Source organism: Ovis aries, chromosome 19 (assembly GCF_016772045.2).
Source record: "Ovis aries strain OAR_USU_Benz2616 breed Rambouillet chromosome 19, ARS-UI_Ramb_v3.0, whole genome shotgun sequence".
Classification (NCBI taxonomy): Eukaryota; Metazoa; Chordata; class Mammalia; order Artiodactyla; family Bovidae; genus Ovis; species Ovis aries.
Genome location: NC_056072.1, coordinates 60,488,360 through 60,504,487, shown reverse-complemented (window position 1 = coordinate 60,504,487; position 16,128 = coordinate 60,488,360). Strand labels below are relative to the sequence as shown.

General features: G+C 63.8%; 2 protein-coding genes across 2 annotated transcripts; one reads left to right on the top strand and one right to left on the bottom strand.

The window, feature by feature from the left end:
• Window positions 1-201: 201 nt before the first annotated feature.
• KLF15 (KLF transcription factor 15) lies at window positions 202-12,104 on the bottom strand. Its single transcript, XM_027957891.2, has 3 exons — window positions 11,933-12,104; window positions 7,154-8,215; window positions 202-1,265 (listed from the first exon to the last, which is right to left on the bottom strand). Exons 2-3 carry the CDS (start codon window positions 8,200-8,202, stop codon window positions 1,103-1,105), a joined length of 1,212 nt encoding a protein of 403 aa, XP_027813692.1. The 5' UTR covers window positions 8,203-8,215; window positions 11,933-12,104; the 3' UTR covers window positions 202-1,102.
• Window positions 12,105-12,288: 184 nt separating this feature from the next.
• Window positions 12,289-14,018, top strand: LOC121817287 (uncharacterized). The gene is made up of 2 exons (XM_042236488.1): window positions 12,289-12,510; window positions 12,637-14,018. Exons 1-2 carry the CDS (start codon window positions 12,378-12,380, stop codon window positions 13,356-13,358), a joined length of 855 nt encoding a protein of 284 aa, XP_042092422.1. The 5' UTR covers window positions 12,289-12,377; the 3' UTR covers window positions 13,359-14,018.
• The last annotated feature ends 2,110 nt before the right edge of the window (window positions 14,019-16,128 follow it).

Below are 16,128 nucleotides of genomic sequence, written 5' to 3'. Positions count from 1 at the left end.
AAGGAGCAGACACCCAGCCTCGGGCGTGGAGGTGGGGGTGCAGGGACCCTGCACTGGTGGACCAGGGGCCGGACATCCACGGAGCCCCTGTGTCGCTCCAGGTGCAAACCAGGGTTCCCCACATGTGGCAAACCAGATTGAGACCCCAGAATCACTCCATTTCCTGGCAGGGCCAAGGAAAACAGCATGCCAACGCCAGAATTATCAAGTTCTTTCTTCTTTTTATTGGCAAATATATTTTTATGAAGGACCAAAGAAAATATACATAATTGTAACATATGTACACCAGCTTTATAGATTTTATTTCAAATTTACAGTGTCGATATGTTATTAAAAGATTTTACGTCGATGCACCTATGTACATTTTATTTACATACATTCATAGGATGTGAAATAAACCTCTCAAAACAAGCTAGCTCATTTGATATTAATTCCTAGACAAGATGAGGGGCGCACTTCTAGGTCAGGGTTTGGGAGGCTCTACTAGCCCTGTCCTCCTGAGGGTGACCCGAGGCGCCGTCTGGATTTGTCTGCAAACAGGACAAGGGGCTGGGCCACGCGGCACCGTCACCCTGGGGCAGACCTGCGTCTGTCCGTCTGTCCTGCATGTTTAACTCAAGCACATGCACTACCGCCTTGCCCAGAGGGGATTTTTCACCCAGCCCACAGCCACCCGCAGCCAGGTCCCGCCCCTGTACCGCCCTGCGCCCTGGTACTCTGGTGGTCAGGCCGCGGATGGAGCCACGCCCAGGCCACAGTGCAGCCTGGACTTCTGGCCTACTTCCTTCTTCCCGCACGCTCCCTCTGGGAACTGACATTTCAACACTGCGCACTTTTCCTTCCCCGGCCTGAGCGCTGGCGCCGGCCCAGGCCGGGAGCCCAGCAAGAGGGGGGCTGGGCCGCGGAAGGCGCGGGGCTCGCAAGTTGCCTCCGGCCAGCGCAGCTGCCTCCGGGTCCCCGGGGAGGTGGCGGTGCTGAGTCCGCACCCCCGGGCTCCAGGTGGCCCAGATGGGCGTCACGTCCCTCCAACGGGGGCTGATAACTTATTGCTACAGAGTGCCTGGCGGAGGCGGCGGCCGCGCGGGGCGGGGCCGGGGGCGGGTCAGGGCCTCGGCAGCCGGCTGCTGCGCGGGAAGCGGTGCACCTTGACGTGCTTGGACAGGTGGTCGCTGCGGGCGAACTTCTTCTCGCACACGGGGCACTGGTAGGGCTTCACGCCCGAGTGCGAGCGCCGGTGTCGCGACAGCTCGTCCGAGCGCGAGAACCTGCGGGACAGGGCGGTCAGCGGCCTCGCCCCCGCCGCCCGGCGGAGCCCATGGGGTCCGCGGGGAGGGCGCCAAGCCCACCCTGCCCCTCCCCCGCCACCCCTCCAGGGAGGCAAGAGGGGCCGGTCCGGGGCTGCGGCCTGAGGGCAGCTGGTAACCCCACAGGCCCCCTAATGGCAGCTGTGCCTCAAGCCCCTCAGACCAGACAGTGGGGCTCCTGGGAGCATCCTCCAGGCAGCCCCCAGCTGGGGGCACAGGCTGGGGCAGAGGCCCTGCCCAGGCTGCAGGGGGAAGACCTCTGTCACAGCGGAGGAAGGGTCCTCAGACTTGACCCCACAACTCCTGGACCCTGCCTGCCTTCCCAGCAGCTGAGAGGTCCCCACACGGCACCGTGCCCTGCAAGGCGCTCAGAAGCCTCCACGGCGGCCCAGCTGCCTCCCTGTTGCAGCCCCAGCAGCTGCTGCGAAGGAGCAGCACGGGCCCCAGCTGACCACAGGGCTCAGCTCTTGCCACGGCCGACCTCAGGGACTCCAGCCTCTCCCCACTCCGAGCTTGGTCCTGGCAGCGAGACCCCACCCTGTGCATACACGCTGTTGTGCTTTGCACTCTGTCTGCATGAACTGCCCTGGGACACGTGCCCAAACCGTCCCCTCTGTCCGGAAGGCTCTTCCCACGCATCCCTCAGCCCTCAGCGCAAACGTCACCTCCTCAGGAAAGCCCTCCAGGATTGCATCCCACCCACAGCTAGGGCCTAGAAGCACTAGGCATTTCTCTTCCTGGCCTCTGCCACTGCCGCAACTTTAGTTTCCAAATTTTTGATGACCATCAGTCTGAGCCACTAGACCGTCGGCTCCATGAGGAAAGGCATGTGCCCCACGGCCAGCCCAGCACCTGGTGCCTGGGGTGCTTGGTCTGTGCGTCAGTGACAGCAGACACAGCAGCACCTCGGGAGGACGGACAGCTGTCAGAGAGGCAGCCCTCGCCAGCCCCGGGGCGTGAAAACACCCAGTGCACACGCGCACACACAAACGTGCCACACTAAAGCCTCTGCCTGCAGTTGCAGGGGGCCTGGGCTTGACCCCTGGGTCGGGAAGGTCCCCTGAAGGAGGGTATAGCAACCCACTCCAGTATTCCTGCCTGGAGAATCCCCATGGACAGAAGAGCCTGGCGGGCTACCGCCCACGGGCCACAAAGAGTCGGACACGACTGAGCACGGGGCACACGCATGCACGTGTGCACACAAGCCCCAGAGAGCTTGGTGGCTCGCCAGGCGGCCCGGCAGGAGGAGCAGGGCCCGCTGCCCGCAGAGGAGGCTCTGAGACGGCCCCGAGCCTCCGCCTCCCCCAGCACGAGGCACGGGGTCAGCCTCACCCTCCCACTCAGGGAGCCAAGACCAGCCCCACTGGAGACGCCACCCCGGGGAGGGCCCAAGGACAGGGGCTGCAGGGAAGCCGGATGGCTTGGCACGAGCCCGCGTGGTCCCGAGCAAACGCGGACCCACCCTGGGCCTCAGGGTCCCCTCTCTTCCAGTGGAGCCTCAGGGCTCTTGTCCACCTTCCGAGGCTCTTCCCAGAGGCCAAGCAGGCACACAGGGCAAGTGGCCTCTTGTTGGGGGATGCCTAGGAGGGGCGCGTAGCGGGGACAGTGGTCCCGAGAGCAGCCCCCCACCCGCACGCCCCCTCCCCCTCAGGTCCTGTGACCTGAGCCCCCAGATGACCCCCATGCCACCTTCTCCCAAACCGCAGCCACATGGGATGGGGCAGGCGGCTACAACTCAGCCTCTGCGGGCAGCAGACTCTGCTCCTCCTGCCGGACCGCCTGGCGAGTCACCAAGCTCTCTGGAGGTGCTCCCCAGGCACAGGGAAGGGCAGACCGGGTGCCAGGGCTGAGGGTGCAGAGCAGGTGCGGGGCCCACGGCTGATGAGGGTTGCCCATGATCCCCACGGCTGGGCTGCAGGGAAGCACAGGTCCAGGGGGCCCTCCATCAGCCAGAAGGCCGTCGCTGTGAGCACCCAGGCCGAGGGCGGTGGTGGGGACGTGCCGCCAGGAACGGCGCGGGGCTGCGGCTGCAGGCAGGGCTCGGGGCCTTGTCGCAGCCCCGGCCCCATCCCGGCCTCCCCATCCCCAGGGCCTCCCCATCCACTGTGGAGACCCAGGCCCCACCACACGGGGAGCCGGCACTCCCCCAGGAGCAGAGGCAGGAGGGCACTCTCCTCAGATGGGGCAGGACGTCCTTCTGCAGAGAGCAAGGGAGGCCGGTGTTCAAGAGGGAAGCGGGAACTTCTAGGCAGAGGCTGACAGTGCCTCCCTACACGCACGGCCTCAAGCCGGCCCATCTGGCCCCAGCCCCGTCCCAGCCTCTGAAGCCACGTCCCTACGCGGAAGAGCAGGGACTCCAGGGTCCACAATCAGACACCGAAGGAAGTGGCGGGAGGTTGCCCAGGCCAGGGATGACCCTGGGGGACAGCGCTCCTGGCCCTCGGTGAGCAGGACACAGGACAGGCGCCAGAGGGGGGACAGGCAGCTGCTCTTCACCAGGACCGCCAGGAAGGAGAGGGTCTGGAACGCAGAGCGTCCACTGGAAGGACAGGCATGGCACAGGGGGCAGCCCACCCCCTCTGGAGGTGTGGAGGGGCTGCTGCAGGGCAGGCCGGGCTTATAGCCTGCCGCTTGGGGTGGGGTGGGCAGGGAACCTGGGCCGAGCCCCTACCTCAGCCACCTCCCAGCTGGGTGATGGTGAGAAGCACCTGCCAGCTCTGGCCGCGTTTCCTTTCTCTAAAGTGGGCAGCAGAGGGTGAAATGTTGGATGGCATCGACGGACATAAGTCTGAGTAAGCTCCGGGAGCTGCTGATGGACAGGGGAGCCTGGCGTGCTGCAGTCCATGGGGGCACAAAGAGTCGGACACGACTGAGCGACTGAACAGCGACACAAGTGGGATGACAAGCTGCCGCCCGCTCGCAGGCTCAGAGTCACGCGGGGCGCCCGCCCAGCACCCCGGAGCTGCGTCTCACTGGCTCACTGGCTCACTCCTCAGCCCTTTCCTCCCGGCCCAGAGCTGATGCCTGGCGGCTGATGACCTCGGGGAAGACAGGACTCCTGGCTCACGAGAGCGCTGCCCAGTGAGAGGTGGTGGCCAGCCCGGCCCTGGGGCGGCGCATGGAAGAGGCATGCTGGCCTCACCACGGCGGGGTGCGCTGTGTCCCCGTGAAGGATGACTGCGTCTTTCTGGGCCTCGGTTTCCCCCTACCTAAAACCAGATGGTGCCAACAAACCACAGGGGTGCTGGGAGGCCTCAAAGAGACCGGGATGTGGGAAGGGCAGAGCCAGAGTCACGGCGAGACCAGCGACAGCCACCCCAGGGGGAAGAGTGCTGGAGACACAAGCCACCGGGGACCGTGCCAGCCCACGCTGCCCGAGGGAGCCTCCAGGCCGGAATGAGGCTTCTGGATAGGAATCTAAGGGTATCTGGGGGTGCGGAAGGCCTGAGGGGTGGAAAGGTGACGAGTCCCCCATGGAAGGAAGAGTGGAAGCCAAGGCGGCGATTTGCAGAGGGGAGTCCAGCTCTAAAACCCTCAGGACTGCCTGGCACTCAGCAAGTGCCTGGGGGGCTGGCCACCGTCACCTTCTCCCCTGTGCTGTCCTGACGGAGCTGCCCCAAAGTCAGTCCACCCTCCCACCCACATGCTGGAAGGACGCCCCTGTCACTCGGCTGGCAGCTATGACTGCGTGGACGGGACAGTCAACTCACGGGCCCATAAGCAACAGTTCACGATCCCTGAAGACTAACCAGCGAGACATGGCCCCCGCAAGGGGCAGGCGCCCTCAGCTCCCCGCCTGGCAGGGCCTCTGCCTCACGCGAGCCTCACGTGACCCTGTGAGGGCCAGGCCCAGACCAAGGCAGCAGACACGACTCCCAAGGGCTCTGTAGAGACCTCACGGTGCCCGGCTCCCACCGTGCCTCCCCCACTCGGGGGTCCTGGGTAAGACCATGCAAGAGCTCAGGCAGTGTACACCTGAATGCCCCCCGTGAACCCCACTCTGGGTTACATACCTCCCCCCATGGGGAACTCACTCCCTCCAGGGCTGCTGTGCTGGAGGCCAAGACCTGCCCCCCGATGCCCTGGGCCCAGGGTCCTATCTGTCTCCAGGATAGCCTGGAGCACAGGTCCTCCTCTCCCGGGGGAGCGGCTGAGTGGGCGGCCTTGACCACGACCATACCCTTCCACCCAGCCTCAGTTCTAGGGGGGTGGACAGTGCCCAGGACTGTGAGGCTGCCCATGGCCCAACCCCCACCAAGAAAACAACACCGGCCCGGGGGTCTCCGGGTGCCACCCTGCAGCATGAGTGCCGCCCAGTGGAAGTGGGGTGACCCTTCCCCCTCACACTCTGACCTCATCCAAGAGCGGCACACGACCCGGACGATCCCTGCACACATGGACCTGGGGGACAGAGGCCGCGAGCAAACCTTCCACTCGACAGATGAGGAAACTGAGGCTTGGCCGGGGGACCGCGGGAGGGCACTGGCCAGGGGGCAGAGCTGGGCCGGGGTCCACCCCCTGCCACCAGCCGCCCCACCCCCAGGGTCAGGATATCCCCTGCCACGGCTGGACCGCAGCAGGGCCCCGGGTCTGTCCACCGACCCTAGTTTTTCCACTGGCTGGCAGGCCTGCCCTGAAGCACACCAGCTGACTCTGCCCGATGCTGTGGGCAGTGCGGGGCTGGGGCTGGGCTCCTGAAGCCCTCAGGGCTGTGGGTGCCAAGGCAAAGCCCCTTCTCTGGCCAGCTCAGCACCCCACGACCCGGGATGCTGGGCACAGGGCTCCCCTCCGTCCAGCCTCGGCCCGCCGCAACGCTGAGGCCAGCACCTCCAGCCCGGGGCTGGCCCTGCCCTGCTCTCAGGAGCACTGCTGCCAGGAAGCACCGGGCGCCATGTGCACCCACACACACGAATGGGGTGCAAACATACAGCGTGCACAGTCACATGTGGCCACACGAGCCCCTTGTGAGGCTCCGGTCTGCACAAAGCCAAGCGTGCCTCCCACCCCTCACACAGAAGCCACACTAGGCAGGACCAAGTGTGCAAGGAGCGCGCACACCGCCCGGGCTGCCAGCTTCCTGCTGGGGGCGTCCTGAGCATGTCATCCCTAACCTGTGCCAGAGCCTCAGGAAACAGTTCCCTCCCAAGAGGGCGAGCCCGCCTGGGGGGACTGGGGGCGGCCCATGGGAGTCCCACCAGCTCTGCCTGCCCAGGGGCTGGGTGACTCTGGGCAAGCTGTCGCCCTGCTTTGAGAGCTGGGTCCCCCACCGTGCGCCGAGTAGAGAGCCTGGAAGCAGTCTCCCGCTTCTGGCTTGACACCAGAGCCTGGAGCCCCTCCGCGGCCTTTCTGGTGTCCCAGCACAGCACCAGGTCCCCCAGGATGGCGGTCAACTGGCTGGGCCTTCAGGCTGTAGAGGCAGCCACTTCTGGCCCCTGGCTTCGACCCCATCAGCAAAGGGCCGCGTGCCCGCCGGTTACTGAGCTGCTCCAGCCTCCCCGTGCTCAGCGATGAAGGGAGGTGAGAAGTGGTACTTACCCTTGGGGCGCTGCAGGGTGTGCGGCGCAGGGATGCGCGGTGCGCAGCCGCCCTCCTGCCTCTCAGGAGCCCTGGCACCACCAGGGGAGCTCTTTGCTTGGCCCAGCCCCTCCCCAGTACAGCCTCAGCCTCACCCGGTCACCATGAAACTGGACGCCAGCACTTGGAGGCACACAGGGACCTCTGGGCCTGCCCACCCCCTCCCCGCCCTAAGCAGCCTTATCCAAGCGCGGAGGACGCGGTCTCGGCCACGCACCCCGGGAGCAGGGGCGCGCGGGCCCTGCGCAACGCCTGGCCGCCACCGCCATACTGACCTCCAGCCGCAGCCCGGCCAGGTGCAGGCGAAGGGCTTCTCGCCCGTGTGCCGGCGCAGGTGGGCCTTCAGGTGGCTGCTCTTGGTGTACGTCTTGCTGCAGCCAGGGAAAGTGCACCTGTGCATCTTGAGGAGTTCGGCCGCCGGGTTCTTGGGGAACTTCTGGCCCACGAGGAGGCCTGCGGAGCCGGGCCCCAGGGGTCCCGACCCAAGGGGCTTGGCGGCGATGGGCACGGGGGCAATGCGCACGAACTTGGAGGGCAAGCTGAGGCTGGACGAGGGCAGCACCTGGGGCACAAGCGTGAAGGTCTGGCCCTGGATGCTGACCAGCAGCTGTGCCACCCTGACAGCCTCTGGCGGCTGCCCTGGGGAGGCAGGCTCCGCGCCCGACTCCTGCTTCGCCGGCACCGGCTGGATCTGCAGCAGCAGCGGGACCGGGGGCTCAGAGCTGGGGCCCCCAGGTGGGCCCTGGCTGCCAGCTGCACCAGGGCCCGGCGGGGGGGCGCAGCGCTCTCTGCCGCCGGCCCCGGCGTGGAGGTGGCCTCTGTGCGGCCCGGCAGAGAGCTGGCCACAGGTGTCCAAGTCCTTGCCACTGCCCTCTGGGGCCTGCTTCACCGCGGGCTCCATGTTCTCCTCCAGAAACTCTTCGATCTCCTCCAGGGTGGGCTGGAAGGGCCGAGGGACGTCATCAGGGTCGCCCACGGGGAACTCGGGGAAGCTGAAATGCTCCCCCTTCACGGGGGCCGGTGTTTTCCGCCAGCTCCCCCAGGCCATGGGGCTGCCATGAGCCGCAACGCCACTGCCCAGGGTGGCCTGGGACAGCAGGAAATCCAGGATACTGTCCTGGCCCTCAGCCGCCCGGCCGCCTCCGTAGCAGGAACACAGGGTTTGCGAGTCAGGGCTGGCGCAGGAGCAGAGGCTGGAGGCGTCACTGTCATCCTCGGAGAGGGGCGAGGGTAGCATGTGGTATGCCCGCCCATCACCCAGAAAACAGACAGGGCGTTTCAGCGACGAGAAGGTCTCGTCCACTGGGAGCAAGTGGTCCACCATGCTGGCCCGGCAGCTGCAGAGAAAACCAAGAAGGCCCCATCAGGAAAGCAGCGCAGTCAACCCCCTCCTTGGAGGCGCCTGGCCCCAAGCCGCGGCCAGCCACAGCCTCCTGCCGCCCCAGGCCTGTATCCTGCCTCCATCCATCCGATGGGGGAACGCTGCAAGCGTGTTTTCCGAAATTGCACCACCTGTTTGTAGAAGTGCTCTCCAAGCCCATTGCACAACCCGGCTCTTGCGGCTTCACACAGATTTTTCAGAACAATTCTGAGAAGGAACACACATGTCTGAGTGTGAGTGCGTGTGAGGGAGAGGGTGGGCGTGTGAGGAGGTGCTCTGCACCCCGAACAGCCAGGCAGGAACCCCATCCAGCTGAGCAGAGTCGCCATCATCCCTGGACAACTGACCTCGGTCCCATTCCTGCAGAATTGCTGGCGGGGCGGCGGGTGGGGGAGGAGGATGGCCACATGCCCTCTGACCCCCTGTTGCTGCAGCTTGGGTAGGTTTGCCAGATTGAGCAAATAAAAATAAAGGCCACCCGGTTCAACTTGAAACTGAGTTTAAAAAAATGAACAACTTTTAACAGAAGTATGTCCAAACGTTGGATACAGCAGGTTTATATTAAAAAGTTGTTTCATCTGAGACTCAAATATAAATGAGGAGTTTGTATTTCAACCAGACAAGTCTACTTGGAGGCATAAATTAAAGACCCCCTCAAGGGCTGTCTGACCACCTGAAAGGGGGCAGCCCACCCACCACCCAGTCCTCGGGCCCATCCCATCTCGGCTGCCTCTCCAGTGAATTGGGGACGGGCCTCCACCAAGCACCCTCCACTGGACTGGGCACCGTCAGGGGCTTCACCAGTGGCGGAAGGGCCCTGCCTTGCGATGACAACTCAGGGAGAACATACCCCGGTCCCAGGCCCCAGCTACTCCCGCCTTTGACTCACAGCTGCCAGGTGGGGGATGAGACCCCCGGCCAGCACCCCGTGGAGCACTCACCCAGCTCACGCTGCCTCCCTCCCAGACCAGGGTCCCTGTGGTGCAGGCTGGGCGGTCGGCTCTGGTTGTGTTCCCAGCCCCTGGTGAGGCTTCTGGTGCCCAGGAGGGGCTCAGGGCACGTCAGCAGAGAGGACAGGGGCAGGCTGAAGGCCATGCGGTTGCTGTCCAAGGAGAGTCAACAGTGGCCGTGACAGGGCCACCTCTGCAGACCTTTGTCCCACCCAGTAACCACAGCGGGTGTTTACCGAGTTGAGGAAGGGGACGACCTGCAGTTAAAGCAGACAGTCTTGGCCGCCAGGCACCACGTCCGCTCCCACTACAACCATCTCTGTCTCAAGCACTCGGCCCGGGCCCGGCACTGTCTGACAGTCAGCAGGCCCAGCCAGTGGTCAGGACCTCCCAGGGCCAGGCCATCCTCAGCCGTGACCTGGGGCCAGTCCTTGCTCCCCCAAACCCCAGTCTCCCACCTGTTCCGTGTGTGATGACCCAGCCTTGAAGCTTCACAGGGCCCCAGGGAAATAAGGCAAGGTCAAGTCTGCGTCCAGGGCAGCGTTTGCAGGAGAACGCTTTGCTTTTTAGCTAAGGATTTAAAGCTGGGAGTTTTAAAATACACACTGTTCACTGAATCAGGTGCATGGCATGAAAATGCCAGATAATGTGAAGAACAGAGCCCACACTCAGCCTGAGACCCCAACCTCCACCCCGTCGCCCACACTGAGCTCCTGTCTCTGCAGCTTGTCAGCTGTGTGACCTCGGGCAGGCGGTACAACCTCTCTGTGCCATGTGTTGGGTGGGCATCCTGACAACTGTGCCTAGTTCCTGGGGTTTTGTAAGACCAAAGAGCTTACACATGCTGAGCACTCGCTACAGGGGCAGACAGGCAGCACCAGCCGTCAGGGTGAGCCTCAAGGGTGAGGCAGACAGGCAGCACCAGCCGTCAGGGTGAGCCTCAAGGGTGAGGCCTTTCTCCCCTCTGCCGCCATGCTGAGAAACCCGGGGACTCCAGTCTTCCTAGAACCAGGCAGGAACCAGGCAGAAAAGGCAGACAGGGCCGCGTCCCTGCCCTTGAAACTCTCCCCAGAAATGTGATCACTACCCGACTATTCCATGATATTGAGGAATTACAGTCAATATTTTTAAACGGGATGATGTATTGTGGTTGGTACATACATTTCAAAGGAGGCCTTACAGTTTAGACACATAAACTAAGATATCCACAGATTAAATGATACAAAACAAATAAGAGGGGGAAATAAGTACAGCAGGACGGGGTAGGCGGGAATTTAAGAAAGTCCCAAAGGAATAGGCCCAGTCTCCTCCCAGAAGGCTGGTCTGCGCCAGACCACTGCTCCAGCTGCCCCACGCACAGGCTGTGCACAAGCTCACCAGCCTCACCGCCCCCAGCCAGGGCCCCAGCACTTCCCTCTCCACAGACCCCTCTTCCCAGCCCTCTAGGAGGGAACCCCTGATTTAGATCCCTCCGCTCCTCAGTTCCGAAGTCACTCCCTGTGAGGCCGCCCTGCCTGCCCACCACCCTCTGCTAACCACGCTGCATCACAGTCTTCCTAACAGTCGCTATCGCAGTTATGTATTTATGCACTTCGTTCTCAGTCTCCCCACCAGAATATAAGCCATTTGAACTGCCTACCCCCGACTCTGAAACAGGATCCTGGCCGAACTTTGCCAAAGGCCCGGGGATGGGGCCCGCAGCAGACCGCCTGGGCCCTCGGGCAGGGCTCCTCGGCGGAGGACGCGGACACTGAGAGCCCACAGGGCCCGCGGGGCGCCGGGACCGGCTGCGAAACACAGCAGCACGTGGCCCGGCCAACGACGCAGGCCGCCGGGAGGGGGGGGACGCCCTGTCCCGGGCAGCGTCCCCGGCCGCGGCCGGACTCCGCCCCTCCCCGCCCGGCCGGCCAGGCCTGCTGTTTATCCTCCCGGGGACACGGCGGCCGCAGGAACAACATGTAATTGATAACAAGCGGAGCGCCGGCCAAGGGCCTTCCATTGGGTCAGCGTGCAGACCACGGCGGGGGGGCCGCCCTTCAAAATAAGAGTCCCGCGGCGGCGGCCTCGCACCTGTGGGGCGGCGGGACTCCCCGCGCTCCGCCGGGTCCCTGGAGGCGGCGGAGTGGCTCCAGGGCCTCAGGCACCCGGGGACCCGTCACTCCCGGGGCCTGGGCCGGCAAACAGCAGGGGTGGAGGGAGGGCCCGAAGGGACCCGCAGAGGGGCGGGCGGGGACGCGGGCGGGGGCGCCGGCGGGGGCGCAAGCTCCTGCCGCGTGACTGCGCGTGCAGGGCGCGCTGAGGGCCGGGCCGGGGGCCCCGCGACGCCCCGGCGCGCGTGGGGCCGCGCGTGGGAAGGGGCGGGGGGAGCCGGGCTCCGCCTCCCCCGAGCCGGCCGCGGTGACCGGCAGTAACCCCTCCGCCCGCAGGCCCCGCCGCGCCCGCCATATGGGCGGCCGGCCCGCGAGGGGCGCGCGGCCGCGTGGGGCCAGGCGCCGAGGCCGGCGCGGGGACTGGGCCGGTGCTGGTGGGCACGGGGGATCGCCGTCCCGCCTGCCCGCCCCCGGCCCCGGCCCCGCGCCGAGGGCCCCGCTCCGCCGACATCTCCCCCGACGCTCGCGCGGAGCCGGGACAGCTGTGCGGGCGCCCGGCCCGACGAGCAGAGGGCCCCCCGCGCCCCCTCCGGGCCCGGTCCAGGCGCGCCCGTCCTCGCCGCGCGCTCCCACCTGAACTCGGCACGGCCGGCCGGCGGCCAGGCCCGGCGATCCCGGGCCCACGCGGGCTGCGCTGGGGGCGGCGGCCGCGCGTCCCGCACTCACTCGCCTCGCCCGGCCCGCGTCGCTGCGGCCGAGCCCCCGCCGCCGCCGCCGCTTCTCGGCGCTCACTCCCCGGGCTCACGTGACGCGCCGGGCGCCGCGAAGGCTCGCAGGAGGCTCGGCCTCGGGCGCGCGCCCCATTGGCCCGCGCCGCGCGTCACGCGCCCAGGACCCGCCCCTGCCCCGCCCCGGACCCGCCCCTGCCCGAACAGGCCCCGCCTATTAGCCCCTCCTAGGCCCAGGCCCCGCCCCTGCCCCGCCCTTCCAGTCGCAGTGGCCTGGCCGCGGCGGCTCCGGAGGTTTCAGCCCAGGTGAAAACGAACTTGGACCTGGCCTGGGGCTCCGAGGAGGGTCCATGCGGGCTGGGCGCCGCCGGACAGCCCCGGCTCGACCCTCCCTACCCCGCTCCCATCTGCAGCCCCGGGCGGCCAACAGGCAAAGCCAGGACTTGTCCCGGACGTTGCTGGAGAGATGCGGGCGAGCGTCCGGTGAGCCGCCAGCCCCCTCGGGACAGGAGGCGCGCGTCCCGAAATTGCTAAGTGACCAGCCCTGGAGACACGTGCGCTGAGGGTGGCACCCTGCGCACTGTTTACACTAACCTGTCGTCTTCTCAGCCAACATTTTACGGATGAAGAGGACTCAGGCCGCGGTCCCCCCGGAAACAGCTGGTAAGAAGGGAGGCGGACGAGCAAGCCCGGTGGTCCATCGGCGCCGCCCAGATGGCATCTTCCAGACAACATCGATGGTAGCCTGGGAGTGCCTTCTACAGAGCACGCACCCTTACCTCCTGGTGTGGGAGGCGAAGAGTGTTTCCGATTCTGTTCCTCTCCAGGGCACTGCTGGAGCCGGGACTGATCGCTGGGACCTGTCTAGGCTCTCCGGAGCGCTGTGGGTCTGGGCTCCTAAGACTATGCGGGACATTGGACCCTGCATCCTGGGACCCTCCCCATGCACGCCACAGAGCCAGGCATACCAATCCGGCTGCCACCAGGGATCAAACTGGGGCTCCGTGGGAGGGTTTGGAGGAGACTGGCCTCAAGATCAAGGATGGCGATGGTGCTGTCTGCCCTGCCTGAACATTCATGCAGGTCCTGGCCAGCATCCGCAGCACAGACCCAGCTCACTCCTTTTCATAGAAGAGACAGAGGTTCACTGCCTGGTCTCTGTGCAAGTGAGAGGCAGGCACATCCCTGCCTGTCCCCCGTCCTATGCTCCTCACACACTCTCAGGTCTTCCCCATCTTCTCACTGGCAATCACACCGAAAGGTCAGAAGAAGCTTGGCAACTAAGGTGCATCCGTAGTTTCAGCACACCAGGAAGCTTCTGCACAGGCTAGCAAGAAGCTGAGCAGAGACAGACAGGCACTGTATGGTTGTCACTTACATGTGGGAAGCAAGAGTGGAAACACAGTGAAGGACAGGGAAGCCTGGTGTGCTGCAGCCCGTGGGGTCGCAAAGAGTCGGGCACGACTGGGCAACTGAACCACAGCAGTGGTAAAGAGATGAGGTTCACCAGAGGAAGCGGAGGGGTGGGAGCGCAGGAGGGCGATCACAAGGCACAGACTTCTAGGTAAGGGTAAATCACTAGGGATGCTCTGCTGCCATTGTTCAGTCACTAAGTCATGTCTGATTCTCTGTGACCCCATGACCTGCAGCACCCCAGGCTTCCCTGTCCTTCACTGTCTCCCGGAGTCTGCTCAATCTCATGTCCATTGAGTCGGTGACGTAACATACAGCATGATAAACATAACTAACTCTGCTGTGTGTTACCTGTGGAAGTCATTAAGGGCCTAGAACCTAAGAGCTCTCATCACAGAAAACATTTTTTTCCCCTGTTGCTCTTGCTTTTATTGAATCCACACGAGATGCGCACTAAGCTTGCCGCTTTACAACACGTGTAAGTCAGACCATTCTGTTGTGCATCTTACGCAATGGCATGTGGCAGTTATGCCTCAGTGAAACTGGAGAAAAATAAAGAAGCTGGAGAGCAGTCAGGATGCCGTCTTACAGCCTGAATCATTCATGTCGCTTCTCCGAACACTGAGCGGCTCCCGCCTCCCACTGTCTGCAGTGCCCTGCAGGCTTGGCCTCCAACCTGACCCCGATCTTCGCTGCCCTCCTCTCACCCTTGCTGACATCACTGCAGCTGCACTGGCCCCTGTGGCTCCACAGGCTTTACAGGCACGATCCCACCTCAGGGCCCTCACATTTGCTCCTCTGCTGCCTGTGTAAGCACGGCCCCATGGCTCCACCACCCCCTCTGGGATTTTATTCAAATGTTACCTTCCTTGGTGGTGACTCAGAAAGTAAAGAATCTGCCTGCAATGCAGGAGACCTGGGTTTGATCCCTGGATCAGGAAGATCCCCTGGAGGAGGGCATGGCAACCCACTCCAGAGGTCTTGCCTGGAGAATCCCATGGACGCAGGAGCCTGGCGGGCACAGTCCATGGGGTCACAAACAGTCGGATAAAAATAAGGGACTAACACTACCTTCTCAGGGAGCCCTGCCTTGACCACCCAGTCTCAAATGTTCACACTCCCCTGATGTTTCCTCTTTCTCTATTCTGTTGAACTTTTCTTCCTGGTGCTTCTTCCCTGCTAACCTATTATATATTTTGCATTTTGTTTCATTTGCTTTTTGTCTCCTCCAAAGAATGTATGTTCCACCAAAGCAGTGATCTCTGTCCCTTCTGTCCCTTCATATCTCCAGCACCAAGCACTCAGTAAGTGCTCCATTGTGGAATTAATGAGTTTCTGAAAGACGTAAACGTGGTCAGCTTGGGAGAAACTAAACAGCACTCAGGAATCGCTGCCAAACAGGTTAAGGAGTTGGTCACTGGGGAGTTAGAGACCCAGACCACCCCTGGCCAGTTTCCGCGGGGCTGCTCAGTAAATGTGCCCCTACCTGGCTCATTCTTTGCAGGTATCAGCAGCCCCTCAAGTCCCATGTCAGCCTTGCCTCGCACTGCAGGCTGGGTCAGGCTCGCATGCCTGTTCTTCGCGGCCCAGGGCCTGAAATGCGAGGGCTCCGACGGTGTGTGTGTGGACGGAATGAGTGAACGAGTGAGGACCCTGGCAGCCCAGGCTCTCTGAAGGCAGGAAGTGTACAAGTCTTGGTTTCGCAACATCCCCCTGCCTGGAAGGGCCTTGATGAGTGTCTGACAGATGGGTGGCTGAGCTTTCTGAGGGGCTGGGCCATTTCTTAGTTGCCCCAGGAAGCCCACAGTACCCAGCTTGGGGCGGGGGGAGTGTGTCCAGTAGAACTTTCCACGATGGAGAGCGCCGCCCACTGAGGTACCGCGCGTGGCAGTGCCCCAGACAGTCTGGTGGGACGGAAAGAAGGGCAGAGAGGACGAGGCCGGATGAGGCCGGGGGGGATGGCAGCGGCCCGTGAGACACGCTCTGTGACACAGGCCGGCTGCGACGAGACAAGCTGTGGGGGAGCCAGGGAGAGCTCCCGAAGATGGCGAGCGGCATCATCTTCACGGAACCCGGGCGAGGCTGATCTGAGAGTGGACATACCTGGGAACCACATCGAAGGGCAGACGGAGAGTGTACGAGTCCACTCTGAGCTCAGTGTCCCCGGGGCAAGAGTCGGGTTCACGATCAGAAACAGGAAGAGGGAAGCCACCGCCCGGGCGCTCCTCGGGGAGGGCTGTTGGTGGGGTGACTAGTTAATGAGTCACTCCTGCCCAGCTGAAGTCCCAGGGTCAGCATGTGCACTGCGCGCCGGCCGGAGCCTTGCCTCCCATCCCCGCTCCCGGGTCCTGGCCATCACCTTTCTGAGCAAACCTCAAGGAAGCAAGAGTTGGGAACTGACCGCCACAGGGTGCTTCCCACTGAGGGGGCACCCTGCAAGAGCCCTGGGCTGATGTGAAGACCCCGAGGTCGACACCCCCACCAGGGTCAGGCGGGATTCCTCCTTACTTCAAAACAGTGAGGGGAGCACGGGCTCAGCTGAAAGCCAGACATGAACAGAGCATGCAAGCAGCATGTCTGTGCCAAAGTCAGTGTCTAACTGACCCCGGAGACGCAAATACCCTTTCATCCAATTCATCAGAATATTTTAGAGTGATTCTACTGTCGAAAAGAGGGGAGGTCGGGGCC